General features: G+C 35.2%; 1 protein-coding gene across 1 annotated transcript in view; it reads right to left on the reverse strand.

Annotated features, from left to right (window-relative positions):
• Positions 1 to 21,692, reverse strand: part of LOC150102819 (transcription factor 12-like) — a 269,580-nt gene that overhangs the window by 234,207 nt on the left and 13,681 nt on the right. Inside the window, exon 2 of the mRNA XM_090399401.1 lies at positions 14,415 to 14,499. Within this exon, the coding sequence (XP_090255527.1) occupies positions 14,415 to 14,499 (85 nt within the window). The remainder of the gene's footprint in view (positions 1 to 14,414; positions 14,500 to 21,692) is intronic.

Raw genomic sequence — 21,692 nt, forward strand, 5'->3', positions numbered from 1 at the left:
TCTTGTGGAGAGGTATTATTTTGCCTTCTTTCCACTCCTTAGGAACCTTCCCGCTGCAAGACTTTCATTAAATAACTAGGACAAGGGCATGGCTAACTCTTTTGCAATTCTGTACTGAAATGAAATGCACTGAAGATGCCTTTGATACTTAGGCAAAAATTATACTAATGAAATATTTTATGTGAGCTTCAAAATCTTCACATACACTACTATTTATTGCTTCAACTGTTGAGGGACACAATTCCTCTGCTACCGTCAACAATACTTCCCTTCCTCCTCTCTTCATCTTCCTATCCTTTTGGAAAATTCTACATCCTACCATTTCAAATCCTGACAGTATATCATCATCCTCAGTCAACCAAGTTTCACTTATGCCAATTATCTTTGAGCATACTGATTTAATCCATGCTACAAACTCAGCCCCATTATTTCTAATATTCCACATAAGTATACAAGCATAAAAATTCTCCACTCTTTGAGGCCATCCCATAAACACAATCACTCTTTACTCTCTCTGCTATAGTGCACTTCTCTTTGTTCTGACCATCCCCATTTCCTTGATCCTGAATCTGATTTTCATTCATATTCTTATCATCCCCACCATTTTGCAATGCATCACTTTGCCTTGCTGCAACCACTTCCACTTTGTATCCATCCTCTCATTGTCCTTTCATAACCTGCTTCTCAATCTCTGTTTCTTATTGGTACTAATTTTGTACAAACCCTGTATACTCTTAATAAACAACAATTGCTCCAAATGATCAACACCAAACTCATTCAAATGAATTCCATCAGCTTTGAACCATGCTAACTTCCTTTGAATTCAGTCCACACATTCACAAACTGAACACTCTCTGCCTAACACAGAGATTGAGCCATCTTGTCATTCAGTATCATTGCTCTCCTTCTCAGTTCAATTATAATCCTTTTTCCTTGATCATTTTTAGCAAGCAAATTTTAACAGACCAACTAAAAACATGTGATTGTCTAATTTTAATCTTCTATAATAGAAAGATGGATATATTTATGTTTCTAAATGCTAATTTTTTGAAACTGAACTACTGTAATAATGAGATAATTCCTTTGTCAGTAGAATTCCTTATTCAAACCATGTCAGTCATTCTCCAATTCTAAAGCTCAAGCTAGAAGAAATACTGAGATTTTCCTTCAGCAACAATTTCATCTTAATCTAAACTGACATCAAATTATCTTCACTAGTCTCTCTAAAACAGCAGGAATGTTACTGGCAACTCATCTTCACCAACAACTCTTCAGGATTATCTGTAGTTATCTCTCCATTATGCAACTCAATGCATAGCTTACTTCAGTTATGACCGAGTTTCAGCTGGTTGACTTCTTCCATTACTCTGAACCCATGGAATATGCTATGAAGAAGGTCTAATTTGAATGTTTTCTGTCTTTTATTTCCCCTCTGCTGAACAACCATTGTTTTTTATTCTTCTGATCTAAACACCTACTCAGACTGAATTATGAGAATAATTCTTAAATGTAACAAAGACTTTATTCCATGCTAAATCCCTACTGCTTAGAGGACATGCCTCTGTCCTCTGCTTTCCACACTTATTAAAGTATGGAAAGCAGCTTGAGTAAAGCTGCAGTATATATCAGAACTAGCTTGAAAGTGAACTTCCAATTTTCTTGTTTGCCTATACTGAGATTTGCTAGCAACTACAAAACAATCATTAATCAATCTATTCCTAAATATATAAGAGAAATCTTTACCATCAAAAAAATTCACCACAGCAATCAACTCTTTTCAATCCAATGAAGAGACTGTACTTGAAATCTTACTGCTTTACAAAGGTCAGTATAGTTCCACCACTCTTGGGGCATAAAGCAAATCCTATTTATATCATCAAACTCTCACACAAATGGCATGGAAAAAAATTCAAGATAACCAACATGAATTTGGTAATGGGTTCTTCCTAATTTTTTTTTTTTTTTTAATTCTTCTGCCACTTTTATTTAAGATAAATAGCAGACGAGTCTGCCATTTACCAGAAGAGTCATGTAGTCAGAAGAGTGAAGGTCTACTGAAGTGATAAATAAAAATACAAACCTAAAATGTATACTATCCTAGTGGATACTTTCTCATTTCAGACAGGACACCCATTTTCTGCAAAACTAATGAACAGGAGGGGTGGGGAGGGATATGATCAAGATACAAAAAAATAGTGTTATTACCAACTGACAGATTTTTCTTAAATTTATGGGAGACAAGGACACAATGGAGTGAACAGTATGTCTTTTTGCACGGAGAGTGGTTGTCAGTGGAATGCTTTGCCTGAGTGTGGTGAATGAATGAGTTTAAGGTATGGCTTGACGAGCTGTGTGCACAAGTGAGGACCAGGATCATACCACAAATCTTTGACTATAGAGTTATGATAATAATCATGCATTTATTTATTATTATTTGACACCTCCAGGGGGTGTAGCTCAGTGGATGTGGCGTTTGCACACCACCGCGCTAGGCCGCACGAAGGAAGTCTTGGTTTCGAGTCTAGTCGGCGACTAGAGGAAATTTTTCTAAGCCTTTTTTCGACCGGTTCCCGAGTTAGTCGATCTCTGGCACGGGCAAGCAGGTTTTTCCTCCCGGAAACTCGGGTTTTTCGTCCTGTAAACTCAAGAAAATCGACCGTAGAACCCACATTATTTTCAGACATTAAAGATATTGTGTTAGGGTTAGAGACCACGAGATGGCGGCACATTTGAGCCGTCTCTCTTCACTGCGTACCGCTTAATTAGTGATAGCCTTGGGCCATCTGTCTCTGATTGGGTACCAGTGGAGATTGAATTGCCCACTCAGTCTCCAAAAGTTAGATAGGGCTAAATGGCCTCGCCTACTCCCGTATATACGGGAATAAAAAGGCGTTAGCTGATTTTTTTTTTTTTTATAAATTTATATCAGCTGATATTATATATATATATATATATATATATATATACACCTCCAGGGGGGTCAAAAGAGTCATCGAGGGAGGACATCTGCTCTACACAACTCTGTCTCCACCAAATGACAGCAACTACACCAACGTCATCTACCACCGACCACCACCACTGGTATTATTATTATTATTATTATTATTACGGGTATCTCCATGGAGTCAGTAGACTCATCGTGGGAGACCCAAGCTAGCAAAACAATATCTGTCATATCTCTTCTTGAATTCATTTACAGATGAAGAGCTCACAACAAAGTCAGGCAATGAATTCCACTCATTCACCACCCTCCAGGCAAAAAACCTTGTTCTGACACCTTTGTTAACCACACTCTTCTTTAATTTCCAGAGATGACCTCTTGTTCTTCCATCACTATCACACAGCTGAAACATTTCCCCTGCATCAATCCTATAAAAACCTTTTAGTAATTTGAATGTTTCTATCATATCCCCTCTTCTTCGCCTATCAACCAATCTCTGCAATCCACAAGCTCTCAATCTATCAATGTAGGGAGCATTTTTTATATCACTCACCAACTTGGTCACTCTTCTCTGAACCCTCTCCACAGCCTCCTCATCTCCAAGGAATCCAGGTGACCAGACCTGAGCACAGTAATCCAAATGTGGAAGTATCAATGCTTTATAAAGGGGAATAATAACCTCTTTATCTCTGGATGTCAGTGTGTTCCTCAACAACCAAGTAATCCTATGTGCAATCTTGGACACCTTAGCAATGTGTCCTCTGAACTTCATCTCCTTATCTACCAATACCCCTAAGTCCCTAGCCTCATCAATCTCTTGGAGTACCTTTCCATCGATGTAGTACACAGCTGGTAATCTTTTAATCCCAAAATGCAAGACTTTACACTTTTCCACATTGAACTGACATCCATTTTCTTTTGCCCATTTTACCAGCTTATTTAAATCCTCCTGCAAACTTTCAACATCAGCTTGATTTTTTATTGCACTACACAACTTTGCATCATCAGCAAACAACTGAATATCTCCCTTTAAGCCGTTTCCTATATCATTTATATACAAATTAAACAACATTGGCCCAAGCACAGAGCCCTGAGGCACACCACTGGTCACCTGCCTCATTCTGGACTCGGCTCCTCCATACACCACCTTATGGTATCTCTCCCTGAGCCATTCTCCTATCCATATCACCAATTTAATATCCATTCCCATCTGCTCCAATTTGCGTAACAGTGTTCTATGGGGTATCCTGTCAAAAGCCTTAGCAAAATCCAGAAGTACCACTGTGTAGCCAGTTCCCTTGTCCAACTCTGATGTTATTCTATTATGGATAGTTAATAGATTGCTAAGGCAGGATCTACCTTTAACAAAACCATGTTGGCCTCTATAGAGTATCATATCCTGATCCACCCATTCTTGAATTTTGTCTTTAACCAACTTTTCCAATACTTTTACCACTACTCCTGAGATGGTGATTGGTCTGTAATTCAATACTGCAGTTTTAGAGCCACCCTTATGCAAAGGAACCACTTTGCCTAACTTCCACTGGTATTTCCACAGACAATCACAAACATCCATGCCCATGGCAAGATTCGAACCCACAGCCTTTTGGCTCGAGAGCAGATATGCTAACCACTCAGCCAGCCAGGCTGGCATTTAACACGGAACTATCTTGTATATCTTTCAATTCCAACAGCAAACAGAACATAAGTATAAAATATATACTGCTCTGTGTACGTTCTATTTAGATTGGCTGCTGGACAGCATCTATCCTAGTTGTCCAACTGCAAACTCACCACATCAACTTATCATTCTATTTACTTTATTCTCTAAAACATCCTTCCTCCAGCTGTTCAACAAAAGATATCTAAAAGATTCCTTCTCTCTCTCTTTTTTTTTTTTTTTTGGTTTGGTTAATAAAATGCAAATATTTTGGTTTGTACCAAAACCAATTGCAATGTAGAAAAGAACAACTGCTATCTTTTTGTATGCAACTGCAGGGATGCCATTAATTACACTATTAGGATCCTAAAAATAAAAAATAAAAAAATACATAAACTTGCTAATAACAAATTCCTAGAATTTGGGCACAGATAGTTTGTCATTGAGGTTACAATTAGAATGATGTAGGGGAATTTGAATTTTAAGATACTACTTCCACACAGCAATTTTGTATCATTCCAGAAAATCCTTGGGGTGGATAGTATCAACAACATTCTGCAATTCTAAATTATTTATGTTTAATGAACTGAATGAACAAATAGCATTCTATGTTTTTCAAATGATTAGTCAATAAAAAAAAATTTTAAAAAAAATGTTGCATATATACAGAATTTGCTAAATGCACATCACAAAGGAGAAATTTTATCCTTAGGAGCAGGCAGATTTGTCTGATTGTTGTGACCAAAACACATATTTCAAACGACCATTAACATATGGGATACGGATCTGGAGAGTTCATGATCTTTTGTTAAACTATTACTTTAATGGCTAATATAGCCTATTTTCATTTAGGAGTGTCCCTTTTTTTACAATGTCATTGGCTCTTTACCCAAAATTCTAGGGCATTACTTGCATATGAAGGCACATCGCAGAATAAGGAGACAGAAAACAACATCCAAAAAGGTAATGTGGAAAAAATATGTATAAATATTATTATTAAGGGTGGGTAGAGTGTGTTTTGGGAGGGGGGGGGGTGAGAGAAGGATCTGAAGATAGAAATTATTTCTTTGGGAGGAAGAGGAGGGATTTAAGAGAAAAAGTCAGGGATGTGAGCCGTTCTAACAGCCGTCATCTTCGGAACTTGTGGGAGAAGTGGATGCCTCCACTAGGAGGCACATCGTTGAAAGCACACATCGTTGGAATCAGGAAATTTGCTACCAGGCATACAGAGCTCTCATAAAACAGCCCTAAATGAGAGATTTAAAAAGAAAAAACAAGCATATTCATATATATATATATATATATATTTTTTTTTTTTTTTTTTTTTTTTTTTTTTTTTTTTTTTTAGGTACCTGCATCTCCCATGAGTTCTGAAGACGACAGTTGTCAGAACGGCTCACACCCCTGACTTTTCCCTTAAATCCCTCCTCTTCTCCCCAAAGAAAATAATTTCTATCTTCAGATCTTTCTTTCACCCCTCGCTCCCAAAACGCTCTCTATCCACCCTTAATAATATTTATACATATTTTTTCAAATATATATTCCACCACTTCCCCCCCAAAAAACCCTTCCTTTAACAGCATATGAAGGTACAGCACCAGAATAAGGAGACAGAAAACAACATCCAAAAAGGATGTCCAAAATTTCTCCTATTTTTTATTCTTCATATATTAGTTTTATAACACTTCAGTAATGCCCTAGAATTTTGGGTAAAGAGCCAATGACATTGCAAAAAAAGGGCACTCCTAAATGAAATTAGGCTATATTAGCCATTAAAATAATAGTCTATTTGAAAGGAGTAATATGGGAATTTTCCCAGAAATAATACCTATAAAATCTTTTTTTAAATGTGGAGAGAAATGAGTGATTATTCTCTTACTGATTTTTAGAGTACAACCATTTAGAGTGGCTTGTTTGCTGAAATTTCATCCTGCAATGCCATTTGTGATGAACTAATTATGTGATAGCTTAACATAAGTGATCTGATTATTCCATATTTTTGAGAATGAATGATGTGCAGATGTTCAACATGCACTGTTCAAAAAAAGGTAGGTTTATACACTAATGTAGAAAAAGAACTATATTTCTTGCTTGCTTGCTTTGGAAATCAAAGATGGATAAACTTCTATTTTATTCTTTTTACAGGATAAATTAGATTATGGGATATAAATCATTAATTTTTTGTAGGGAAGAACTGTAGTTCTTGATCTGTGTTCTTCCATATAATTAACATGTCATCAACATAATGGATCAAAGTGACAGTTTAGGATCGAACAATTTTTTTTTTCCTGTATGTGCCAAATAGTTAGCTCAAGTCAGAGATAAAGATTAGCCCAATACACCTCCTTCGCTGTTTACAAAGCCAACTATTCCAAATGAAATATTCTGAGTCCATAAAAAAATTGGCCATGTCAGGTGGAAAGTTAGAGGATAAATAATCTAAGGTGCCATTTAAAGAAAAAGTGGTGAAAGGCGATATCAAAACTAACCATTATATCGGAGGTATTTAGTTTAAAATGTTCTAATTTTTTGATTAAATTTAATGGCATTTTTGATGTATTCAATGCTCCCTTAGAATACTTTTGATCTTTCCATTTGACAGTGTCACCCTTCTCATGTATGTCATGAACTCTGGATAGTTCACTTGGAATGGGAAACTATAAACAAAGAGGGAACTACCATGGGCTCACTTCTGTCTCCAACCTTAGCTAACTATTTAGAGCAATCAGTAGAATTGACCCTTCAAATTCGAATGCCTCTTTTAATACCATCCACACACATGAGAGGTCCTGAGACCCATGACATGACAGTGCTGTGTGTGTGAGCAAGTGATTAAAAGGAATTTGTCAATGTGTTTCTTGAAGACTGGAAGGTTGTAATCAAACAGCATGGGAAAGACTGTGGAGAGAATGAAAAAGGATGATGAGAAAGTGGTTCGATGAGTTTGGGATGAATTGTAAATAGGGGTAAAAAAGCAGTAGCTCATATTTTTACATGATTAGAAGAAAAGGAGGAATGGTAGTAGATAGTTTAGTGGGGCAATGACCATGAAAATGTCTAAAATCTGTCAAGTTGTGATAAAAAACTATTTTCTTTAAAGGTTCTAATAGTGTAATATCTGACAATATCTAGAATTCTTCCAATGCAGATAAACATAACCACAGTTATAACACATAATTCAATCTGTTATCTTGAAGGATAGCATTTTTAGTCTTTCAGAGAAAGAATAACTTAGATCATTCCCTGCTCAATGTGCTACTGGTTCCCAACCTTTTGAGAAACATCACGTTTAAAACTATATTCTTTAGCACCTACTCATAAGGATTTTCAGGATTTACAAAATTTAAATGAGAGATTAATGATATATTCGCACACTTTCTGAACTGTTTGGTCGATTGGGCATAATACATCACAGGGCAGAGAATACCAGTACTGATATCCTGCCTGTGGATTGGCTTCAAATTTATTCTGTTGCTAATTAAAATTCTCGTATGTTATAGTCACGATTTCAGTTTCCATTGGCAAACCTGAAGAAAACATTGATTGATTCAGCCAGAGAAGCATGTGCTGTGATTATCTGTAAGGACAAAAAAGTCAAACCTCTATGGTGGACACATGAAGTTAAAGAGGCAGTCAAGGAAAAGATAAAAAGCACATCGAAAGTTCCTAGCAAGTAAGTTAGCTTATGCTCTTTGACAATACAGAGAAAAATGTAAGAAAGTGAAGCACTATGTAAAACAAGTTAAACAAAAAGGTCATTGGAAGACTGATAAGAACACAGAAAATAAATATCAGAAAGATGGAGAAATATTCTGGAGAGAGTAGAAAACACTCAACAGGCATGCAATCAGGAATACATATCAATACTTGAAGTAGAAAAAGCCATCAAAAACCTGAAATGTGGAAAGGCAGCTGGAGTGGAATGAAAGTTGACCAGAAATGCTCAAATATGGAGAGCTAAAAGTTTTACAGTGGATACACTGCATAATTCAGAAGGCCTGGTCAGAGGGAAAATTTTGGATGACTGGAGTAGGCTCTCATAGTACCCATCTATAAAAAGTGAAATAAAACTGAATGTTAGAATTACAGAATTTCCCTACTCAGTGTTTCTAGTAAGATTTATGCAAGCATACTTGAGAAATGGCTAAGAAAAACTGTGTCACAGAAACTTGATGAAGAACAAGCAGGATTCAGGTCAAACAGAGGTTGTCAGGATCAGATTTTCACTTTAAGACAAATAATTAGCATTTCCCAGTTATTTTGACATGGTTCTTAGTATTAGATAACAAAACCTATATTATTATACAAACAGCATTATAAATAGAGCCTAACAAAAAGGAGTCACTGTGATTCATTTAGTAATGATTATGCTCTTTCAGTATTAGATATCTGTGGTTAAATAGCTATTCATCTAAATGCTAGTATGTAGATCACATTATCTGAAGAATAAGAACTGCATTATTTAAATAAAACAAAAAACTACTAGCTATGTAAGTCACTGGATTTACATCATCAGGAGAAAGGGTTACATTAAGTGACAAACTAGAAATAATAATTGTCAACTTTGAGAGGATAACAGAATGAAAACCAGTTAAACAGTGTGCATAAAGGAAACAAACAATTAATGTTGAAGGCTCTGTGGCATAGGGCATGACACAGCCAAGATCAAAGGATGTCAAATTTTTAATAAATGAAGACTAAACTTGATGCTATATCAAGCTATGGCTTTTGTTGCATGTGTTCAGGTGTGGAGCATTTATGAAGCTTCCTTGAATTTTATTACAAAACAGTTGTGATCAATATAAGGCATTTCTGTTTTTTGCCATAGCATCTACTGGATGGTGTTGGTTGTATGAAATGCTAATCCTAATCTGCATTCTTGTTTCTTTTCAAAATGCTTGACAAACAATCTGGATCACTTTCATGCCATAGCCAGTTAAATTTTTTCTGTAAATTATTTTTTTTCTAGTATAAAACAGTATAAAATTATCAGCAGTAAGTTTGTCAAAAAAAAAAAAGACTACTCCAAGGTCATAATCAATCTTTCTTCCCACTTTATATGATGTGGAATAAAATTTGTTAACTAAAAGGTTTCCACCTTTTTTTTTATCCTCCCCCATAATATTCCAAAGTAGACATTATAGTTAAGATAGAATAGAGGATTATGAGAAATTCTTTGGATCTTATTGCCATCCAAACTACTTCTGGATGACAACCTGTGACTTAGCACTAAATTACCAGCTAAAAATATCTCAAAATCAGCAACCTGTGACTTAGCACTAAATTACCAGCTAAAAATATCTCAAAATCAGAAATAGTGGCTCTTATATAAAAAATTATAGCACAGCAAAAACATTTTCAGACAGATAAAGGAAAAAGTGACAAATGTTTCCTAAGGACTGTAGTCCTCAACCTCCACCTTTCAAAAAAGTCATCTGTAGGTAATATGTTTCTTCTCTGTTGATCCACCACACATGCATTTTAGGTTCTGCACAATTTTGAGTGCAAAATCAATGTTAAAAATATAAATAAGTAAAATAACAAAATTATATAATTGAATTGTGAAGTATGCAGGCATAAGCAACCTTCTAGGGAACTCTAAGTACAGGTGGAGTAAGCTCCAGATCACTTTCCTTAGTATTTTCCATAATGTAAAGCACATCGCCTAGAGGACATGTATGATAAATAAGCTTCTGGCTCTCTATTTCAGTAATACATGATGGTTTATTTTCAGTTACAATCTAGAAATTATTGAACAAAGAATAAAAAAAACAACAACAACTAAAGCATACTATACTCACATCAGAGGTCGCGGTATCTCTCAGATACAGTTTACTGTCAAATATCACAAACCTTTACATAACATGTGTTAAACCAAACTGACAGCAAAAAACAGTGCGGAATATCACTCATAACATATGAATGCACAGCTACTCATGACCTCCAAGCTATAGACTGAATTATATAAGAATATTTATATTAAATATTTTGCATGTATCTATCAGATCAGCTGCGAGCTCTGCAGGATTAAAAGCGTGTTAATCAAAACTCTTGTCGCATATATGGATTGCCGCAATTAATTTCGCAGCATTAATCAAAATCGTATTAAGCAAGAGATACCTGTAATATAAATATGTACTTTAAATAAAAAAGGAACATAGGTAAAACTGTTTTTAATTTGACTTTCTTCAATGAATATAAATTTTATATTACACTTTGTATATCATAAATTGAACTAAACTTGAGAAAATAAAATCCAAGTTAATCTGATCCTTGAGCTTACTTAGTATTTAGTCAATTTCAATCTCTAATCCCCACAGTTTGTGATATCCATATGCTTTTTTTTATTTTTTTTCAGTACCAAGTCATTTACAGCACTAAAGCCACATTCAGCTAAATATGACAACGGAAAGGGCAACAGCAAATTTTTGCAAAAACTAGTCGAATTTCGGTATTTCGTATTGTCAGAAAACCATGCCATTGTTACTTTTATGTCGAATAAAGTTCTAATAGACTCATCATTTTGCTTGTCTGAGAGTTCTTCTTGATACTGTATTTATGTTGACTGCTGTACTAGTGTTGTCAGCTTTTTTTTCTCAGAAAGTCGGGATTGCAACATCGGCGACAATGATGATTTTTTGACTATATTGGTGATGAGATGACGAATGCAACATCATTTTCTAATTGTACCCCTATAATATTCAAATTGCCATATGCCCCATGTTGGGAAACACTGCATTATATGATTAAAAAACTAGAAAATAATTTATGAACTTTTAATGATATTTATGAGCACTTGTAGCGCTTCGTTTTTATCCGCCGCCGCCTTCTCACCACTTACCAGTAACTATCCACCCTTGCCTGAAGTACATGCGGATATTTATTTCTCTTGTTATTTACCCCTACGATGAATACTAAAAGAAACAAGGATGATTTCAAGTCTACACTTATCAAGAAGAAACGTAGAGTGATCAGCTTAGAAGATAAGTTGCATATGATAAATAAGTAAGAAGCAGGCATAACCAAAGCCAAAATTGCAAGAGAGTACAGTCTAAATGAATCAATTGTTCGCCATATTTTAGACCACTCTGCAAACTCTAGGGCTTCGATCTAGGACTAAAAGAAATCGAAAAAGGTGATGTTAAGGACCTGCTTTGGTCACATGATAAGGAGCTGGAATATGAAGACCTAATTAGGTCTCTCTCGAGGTTAATTAACCTCGAGAGAGAGAACGTGCTTATGATGCTCAAATCGATGATAATGATGAACAAATTGACTTGGCACCAAAGGAATTTACCCTCAAAGAAATGGACAAAATGTTTAGAATTGCTGAAAATTTTAAAGAAAAAATCTTGAATGGCGATCCTAATCTTGGAGCGATCACTGAAAGTTCGTCAGGAAATTGAAAATTCCATCCGTTGCTACCGAGTTTTATACAAAGAAAAAATTCCATCAGACAACTCTACACCAATTTTTATCAAAGAAAGAATAATTGTATGTACTTCTTATATATAAATAAAGATTAAAGAATAATCTTGCTTTTCTAAATGAACCTTCATTTTTTACTTAACACGTTTAACACATTTCTTTTTTACTTGATATATAAAATTTAATTAATAGATTTGAAAAATCCTTGGCATTGATCATCCATTTTACACGCATTATTTATCCCGTTTATTGCGGATTCGATTATTGCGGTATTTTTCATGGCAACAATAACTGCGATAATCAAGGTATACCTATATATAAAAAAAACTGCTCGTATCCTATTGATTTTAGTATCCATCTTCAAAATGTTTATCATTCTGAAGGTACACTGTGCGTACCCTCAAGGAGCATACAGAATATTATAATAATCTCTCTCTCACACACACACACAATTAAGAGCCTTTCTTTTAAGGTTACACGGTGAACAGCATTCATATTTATGAATTTAGGGACACAAAAAAAAAAACCCCGAAATTAAGACACCTACTCAGTTCTTCCAAAGATCCTCTTCCACACCTAGCCCACCCAGGGGTTTACAAAATACAATGCACATGTAACCTACCATACATAGGGGAAAAGGGCGAACCATCCCAATTAGGAAGGACAAACGACACATTAAATATCTCCATTTTGGGAAAACCGGCCTTTCTGACCATGCACTCCAAACATACCACAGAATTGATTGAAAAGGTACCAAATCCCTACACTTTGCCAAAACATGGTTCAAGAGGAAATTTAAAGAAGCATGTGAAATGCTCAAACATAATCCAAATCTGAACAAAAATATGATGGTCTAACCATTCTAAGAATGTGGAGGACCCATTTGCAACCTTTATAGCAACCAGAATAATCCAAAGAAAAAATCTCAATACAAGAAGACTTGGTGAAGAGTTTCCCCCCCCCCCCCTCCCCCAACATTCAACAGCAACTTGAACTGTACAAGTCCAGAAGAAAATCGAAATATAACCATCTGAACTGTAGAAATCCAGAAGAATCTTAGTACAAGAGAACTTTAGCAGAGTTTGTTGCAGTTTTTTATTTATTAATTATTTATTTATCTTTTTATTTATTTTTTATTTTTTTTATTATATTTTTTATTTATTTAATTTTTTTTATTATTATTATCACTAGAGGTTAGGCTAAGAAAAAGATTAAGTAACATCGTAGATTTAATTTACCTTTATAGAGTGCAACTTGGTTTCCTATACACATGTATCTTTCTGATGACGACCTCAATACAGGGGTCGAAACATCAAGTGTCATTTTAACAATAATAAGTAAAATAATCATTTCAACAAGTGTGTTTTGTTTCCCTAAATATGAACAATTAAGAGTCTATCATTAGTTTATTATAAGCAATTTTTTTCCAAAACTAATTTATTATTTGTTAGAAAGCAAGAATAGTGATGGGAAGAGATGCCTTTAATAGAAAATGGAATTTATTCAGAAGTAAAATGGATAGAAACCTAAAGAAAAGACTAATAAAATGTTATGTGTGGAGTGTTGCCCTCTATGCATCTGAAACTTGGAACATTGAAGAAAGAAGAAATTAAGATTTTGGAAAGCTTTGAGATGTGGATTTGGAGAAGGAAGGAAAAAATCAAATGGATAGATAAAATAACTAATGAAGAGGTCTTAAAAAGAGTAGAAGAAGAAAGAAGTCTGTTAAGGGGGATAAAAAGAAGCAAGGGAAACTGGATCGGACATATTCTGAGAGGGAATGGAAGCATCAGAGATGCCATCGAAGGAAAAATAGACGGAAAAAGACCCAGAGGAAGAGTAAAGAAAACAATGCTAGATGACATGCACAATGGAGACAGGTACACAACCTTGAAAGAGAAGGCTCAGAAGAGTAGAGATTGGAAGGAAAGTTTCTGCTACTAAAAGAAGAACCTGCTCAATTGCAGAATACTAAAGAAGAAGAAGGTCGAGTAGGGTCTACCTACTTTGTCTTCTAAATCTCTTCTGACTGACTCAAACCATTCTAATCTTGATCTAAATTCCATATAATTTAAGGAAATAACTACATTTGTTAATACTTCATTAACTTCCTCAAGATCAGGTGGGCTAGAACACACTAGCCTGCCCGAGTCCAGGTTTAACTGCCTATTAAGCTTGAATATTTTGTAATACAGTATTACTTGTAATATGAATAGTGAAAGGGACAGACAATACAGTATTAATGAGCTATAATAAGTTGGTTTATTAAACTTAACTTAGTAACCTAATACATGTTTGTGGTTATAAAGCATAGCATCAATCAACGTTTGGTTCCGGTAGTTAAGTAATGTAACAAGATGTGCATATAATATAAAATGCAGATACCTGAATGATAAACATCAACATAGGGAACTGATTTAAAAGGATTATGGCCAGCAGAATCTCGATCAAATCCTTCCAATCCATATGGCTGTGGGGAAAGAAGACACTGTTATAATGAATACTATGATTACATAACTACCATATATAATAAATTATATATTATTAGTAGGTTATTACCTTATAATAATATTAAATCATAACTATGAGGCAAGTCCATAAAATAACTGAAAATGATTTTATACATTATCAAAGCTAAAACCAAAGATGATTTGCAATCTGCTGAACTTTCAAATATATCAATGTATAAACAAAAATTTTAAAAAGCTGAAAAACAAAATGATATTTTTTAATCAACCATTTTGAAATTCACATTTTAAAAATTTTATAATCATACCATTTAAAGTTATGTGTATCAGCGGAACTGTGTTCAGCACTAAATATTTTCTTATATCTTGGTTTTATGTTTTTTTAATCTTTGAGAGTAACAATGAACAAATTAAAAACATTTCTTATAAAGCAAATTTAAATACATTACATGTTATGTTACTGTGGATCAATAAGTAGTAAAGTTTTTCTTGAAATATAAACAGTGTACATCATGCTCTTTTTGTTCTAACACAGCTTGCAATATTGCTATAATAAGTTGCATAAGTAAATGTTATATCATTAAAAAAAAAATGTTACACTTTACATAAGCCACTAACAGACAAAGTACAGCACACAGATATTCCTTGTCAACTGTTAACCCACCCATCCAAATTCTGTTTCACAAAATGGGTTCTGACAAATTTAGTGAATGATCATGCCATTAGAGGGATATCTTCCTAACTGGAGTAAAACCATTATTCAACAAAACACTGCCATTGTTTCATGTGAGGCTTCAACTAGCTGAAACCAAGTCTTCTCTCCAGAGCAAGGTTTCTGGTTTTAATCCTTTCCATCACTACTATCATGCAGCAAGATGATATACTTCCAGGCCACACCAAAACATACTGAGGGGCTCCAACCTTCCTTCATTTGAGGGTACAGAGAAAAAATACAATAAAATAAAATAATTGGTTAGACAAGCTAGTTGCAAAACTAAACTTGATGTTTTGTACATCAGGAGACTTCCCAATTAGCTGATAATTAATTCTTTAATCACTCCATGTTTCACCACATCACAATTGAGGATAGTGGTATATGGGAGCACTGCTAAGGCTGTTCATTAGCAGAAAAAAGAGACAGTGCTCTTTGTACTGGCATCAAAGTCCATGAGTATTTCTTATCACTGCTTATTATTATTATTATTATTATAGGTTTTGCAACACTTTGTGTTGAAAAACCTATAATACCGGAATGCCAGGTATGAGGCAAAGTAGTAAGGGGAAAAAGAAGGAATGGATACTCATTGATACTGCTAGATTTCGAAAATGCATTTGACAAGATTCCACATAGAACGCTATTATATAAATTGGAACAAACGGGGATGGATATGAATCTGGTGATTTGGATTAGAGGATGGCTGATGGACAGATATCCAAGAATGGTTTATGCAGGAGTTGAGTCCAGGAGAAGGTAGGTGACCAGTGGTGTAGAACAGAGCTTAGTACTTGGCCCTTTTTCAATACGTACATCAACGATACAGGAAATTATTTGAAAGGAAATATTCAGCTGTCTGGTGATAATGCTAAACTGAGAAGAGCAATGGTAAATGAAGGTGATGCAGAGGGTGTTCATCACCTTACACATGGCCAAGTGTAAGGTGATGCACTCTGGGAAGAGATCAGAAGCTGTGTACTATATTGATGGAACTGCAAGAGAATTGATGAGGCCAGGGATTGGGGTTTAGAAGGCATATTGCAAAAGTAACCAAAACAACACAACAGATTATATGGTTGATGAAGAATACTCTAACAAGCAGGGATAAAGAGGCTATTGTTTCCCTGTATAAGGCTTTAATAAGGTCACATCTGAACTACTGTACACAGATCTGGATTCTCAGATTCTGTGGTGATGATGAAGTTGTGGAGAGGATCCAGAGGTGAGTGACAGAGATTGTGGCAGAACTGTGGATTGCTCCCTATAAGAATAGATTTACAGCCAGGCTTCAAAGCAGATAGATGAAAAAGAGGAGACATGATAGAAGCATTTAAGTTAATAAAGGAATTTTACAAGACTGACACTGAAGACATTTTTCAGTATATGACAGGAAGGGAGTGAACAAGAGGATCAACAGTGGAAGTTGTGTAAGAGTGTGGTTAGCAAGGGTGTTTAGAATTAGATTTTTTGCTTTAAGAGTAGTGAATGGGTGCCAGAGGTAGTTGTGGGTGCTTCATCAGTGAATGAGTTTAAAAAGATAGGTATTGTATGAATAATGGATCTCCCACAATGAGTCTTCTGACTCCATAGAGATAGCTGTATAATAATAATAATAATAATAATAATAATAATAATAATAATAATAATAATAATAATAATAATAATAGAGACCTCCAAGGAGTCAGGGACTCATCAAGGGAAGCCAAATACTACAAGCACCAGCTAACATACTTGAATTCATTACGCTGTTTGCACACATAATATCCAATGCCAATTCATTCCAATCATGCACTACCCTACAAGAGAAAAATCTAGCCCTCATCCCCTTCTTAGAGGCATTCATTCTCAGCTTTCAAGGATACCATTTTGTCCTTTCACCCATCCTCCATAAAATGAAAAATTCCATCAACTGAAATCCTGTATGACCCTTTCAGAAGTTTGTAAACCTTAATCATATTACCCCCCCCCTCGTTCTCCTATTTGCTGGCGTCTGTTGTCTACAAATTCTCAATCTGTCTTCATAATCAGTATTCCACAATCCTGATATCATTTTTAACACTTTCTTTGCTCTCTCCACTATATCAGAATCACAATGGGAACGAGGAGTCCAGACCTGTGCACAATAGTCCAAGTGAGGTCTTATCAAGACCTTGCAAAGAGGCAAAATGACATCCTTATATTTATATGCAAAAGTTTGTTTCAGCATTACAATTATCTTTTGAGTTGTATTTGCAATATTTATTACATGGCCTCTGAACTTTAACTACCTACCTGCTAACACTAGAAAGATCCCTAGCATGACCAGTTTCTTCTAGTATAATCCTACCAATATAATAAGACATTGGGTATCTAAAATGTCATGCCAAAGTGCATGACTTTGCATTTACTAACATTGAACTGACATCCATCTTCCCATGCTCACAATTTCAGCCTATTGAAAGCAACTGCAAATACTGTATCAGCAGAATTCCTGATTACCCTACCTATCTTTGCATCATCAGCAAGTAGCTGTATATCACCTGTTAAATCCTTCCCAATATCATTAATATAAAGATTGAATACCAGTGGACCAAGGACTGATCACTGTGGTATACGACTAGTTACCTTAAATCTTGCAGACTCTCATTTCCCATATACCACTTTTTGATATCTGTCAGTCAGCCATCCTCTTATCAACGCTAATATTCTACAATCCAAACTCATATTCTCCAATATATGCAACAGTCTTCCATGCTGCATTCTGTCAAAAGCCTTAGCAAAATCAATAAGTATCATGGTGTATCCATTCCCCTCGTCTAACTCACCAGATATTACATTGTTATTACAGAATGTGAGCAAGTTGCCGAAACATGACTTTCCCTTACTAAACCCATACTATTCATTGCAAAGTAAAGATTCTCTGTCAACCCATTTCTGAATACCTGCCCTAACCACTTTTCCAAAATATTCACCACCACTTCTGAAATACTACTGGTTGATGATGGATACAGAGATCTTTGCACAACCCTTCTGCAATGGGATTATCATACATTCTTTCCACTCCTGTGGAATCTGACCTGTTCTGAGGCTGCTCAAAGGAACAGCCAATTCAGCTGAACAATCTTTTAGCACCATGCTGATATCCCATCAGTTCTTAATACAGAAATCTTATTCAATTTGTGCAACAGCTCTAGTAATTTCTTCTCATACACGAGGTTCCTCATTCAGTGCAGAGGTAGCAGTGAGTTCAATGTTGCATATACCAGGTCGATAGCTTTTAATAAAATGGCTAGGCATTAGCTGAACAATCACTTCTGCATCAGTCACCCACATATCATCTGCATTTAGTGGAGTTATTCTTTCATATTTATTCTTTCTTTTACTTGCAGCATAATGATAGAAATCTTTTGGGTTGTCTTTAACTTGCAAAGCCAGCTTCTTTTCATACTGAAACTTTGCCTTTTGTACAACACTTGTGACTTTTCTGTCCTGCTGCTTATAATTATCATAAGTGACATCATCCTTATGCATACGGTATTCCTTCCACATCATCTTTTTCATAGGAATCTCTTGCTTAGTTAGATTACACATCCGTTTCAATTCCTACTCTATTTATTCTTCGAACTCTAGGGTCTCACATTCTGATATCCCATCATTTAGGTATTTTTTAAAACACTTCCCACACACTGTCGATATCCTTCCCATCTAACAACTGATATCATGGTGCAGAACCTAGCGTACCTCTCAAGTGGTCATCATTTCCTGCTTTGTATTTCAGCATATAATCTTTTCTGAATGGAACACTCAGAAAAAATAAAAAAATTCAGAAAACTTAGCCAAGTGAATATGGCATGATCACTGTCACCAACCAGAGACAGTATAGTTACATCTTTAACTAAAACTTGCTCTGACACTACAATCACTACCATCACTCTTTGACTATGAGTTCCTTCTGTCACATGCTTGTTGAGGAAGTTGTCTCACAACACCACAATAAATTCAGTTTCCTTATTCTCATGTGATTTCACAGCCCCAAATCAATATTTAGACAATTAAATTTCCCCATTACGATTACTCTTTTGGCACTCATGGTATTTATTTGCTGATGCATTTCTTCATCACTAGCAACCGATCCAACAGATCTGTAACAACACTCCACTATGTATTTAATCTTCTTAGACTCCATCTCACACCAAATGGCTTCAAACTCGCCACCACATGAAAAACTGTATCCAGCATTGCAATAATAGGTCTTCAATCTAACTGGATTCAAGTCATCTGATACCATTAACAGCATACCCTCTCTTATCCTATCATGTCTATCCTTCCTAAAAATATTGTATGATTTGCACTCAATACCAATTAGTATGTCTGCTGATAACCATGTCTTGCTAATGCCTACAATATGAGGTCCAAATATATTAACCAAGCAACGAATTTCACTCCCTTGTTGCTGATACTATAGACAATGTTACTTGCATACTCCTTCTGTGGTCAGGATGACAACATGCAGATCTCTGTTCTTATCCAGTTCATTACTTATGCAGACATCTTCATAATCATTTCCATAATAACGGTACTAAAGTACTATAGGTTGACCAGCCAACCACTCATATATGGGCCCAACAAAAACGCACTCAAGTGCAGGCCGTCCGTCTTATACAAATTCCATCTTACCTCAAACTTACTCCACACATCCAAAAACTCGCATCCATTCCTTCTACACAGCCTACGTATAAAATAGTTTGCCATCATAGTCCTATTTTGTAATTCATTTCTATTATATCTAGGTAATATACTAACAATTTTTACTTTCTCACTCTCACTTCTTCCAACTATTTTATATCCAAGTATGAAGAGTAAAGTGAGATAGTTCACATGGGAAACAGAACAAGATTAAAGAAGTACTACTAAAATAATGAACCTTTCATAGTTTCTACATTCAGCTTTGAAATAATGCTGGATTTAATATCCACTTTGCTTATGTAATGAAAGAAGCACTTTAAAACATGAGCAACATTCTTGCATGTTAATATTTATGCTTCAGGATGTTTAAATGTTAAAGCTGGATAACAGGTGAGAGATCTCCACACTGCCTTTTAAGGAATGGGGAGAACCCACAAGGACTTCTGACCTAATGTCTAATCGTCACCTTCTCATCATACAGAGTATTAGTAGCTTTAGTAGCTTTTAATAACCACATATTTTAATATGTGGTTATTAAAAGCCCATTCTATTATTGAGAATGGGCTGGCAATTTGGAATTAGGCCAATCAAACTATTCTTACTGGCTTAAACAAAAATGCCAAATGATGATCCAACATATCAGAATTCCATGCTTGGTTAAACAATGCCATATTGTTTTCTTCAGCTGACTATGAGCTGTTTACCAGGGGTGAACAGCTCATAGTCAGCTACTGGAACAAATCCTAACTAAATATCAGCAGAGTTCAAGATGGGCACCATCAGCATAAGAATCATCAATGAAACTAGTAGAAGAATTAGATAAGCACCAGATCAACATGATAGGTATTACTAAAACAAAGAAGGAAAAGAAAACAGGTGAGATGTATAAGAATTAGCTATATTTAACACTAAATACATGGATAATTTCCTTAAATCATAGGCATTATCTAGTAGAGTGATGTGGACAAATATCAGAATGGGGAACTGGACAATGAGACTTATTTGTGCCTAAGGTTCTAGAGAAGATTCTTGGAAAGAAGAGATGGAGGAATTTTTAAGCATTAGAGAAAACAGCTGACAGAAAGAAAAAAAAGGAAAAGTTGGTTCTTGCTGGAGACCTAAACGCCAGAGTAAGGAATGATTAAAAGACATAGAAATATTTGGGAAAATATGAAAGCTAATAATATTGATAAGTAAATGAAAGATTTCTGTTCATGACACGGACTAAATATTACTAAGACCATGTTCTAACATAAAAATGTGCACAAATTCATATAGAGAAAAAGCAAGAAATAAAAAAAGTCTCATTGACTATGTTATTATTGCAAGTATCATCTTCATGCCAGTTCAAAACAAGAGTATACAGAGGATTGGAAATTGGAAGTGATCACCATTTAGTTTTGAGCAGGATAAAATTGAAAATCATAAGAAAGTTTATTGAAAGTTCACCTCTGAAAGGTGCCCAAATATGAGCACCTTTCAGAGGTGAACTGTACACTCAAGTACACAAACAGTATTCAGAAAAACATGAAAGAGCTTGAAAACGAGAACCAAACTATGGAGATTCAGTGGCAAACCCTGAAGGAAACATTGACTGATTCAGCCAGAGAGAGAAGTGGTCAGGTTGTCTGCAAGGATAGAAAAATTAGAACCCCCTGGCGGATTCAGGAAGTTAAAGAGGCAGTCAAGGAAAAGAAGAAAGCATATCGATGCTCTGCGAGAATACAGAGAAAACTGTAAGAAAGCAAAGTAGTAGGTATAACTAGCTGAACAAAAGTAACAGGAAGATAGTGGTAAGGACACAAAAATAAATCT

The sequence above is a fragment of the Typopeltis vanoorti genome, chromosome 10, assembly GCF_054136105.1.
Source record: "Typopeltis vanoorti isolate ZY-2024b chromosome 10, IOZ_Tvanoo_1.0, whole genome shotgun sequence".
Lineage (NCBI taxonomy): Eukaryota > Metazoa > Arthropoda > Arachnida > Uropygi > Thelyphonidae > Typopeltis > Typopeltis vanoorti.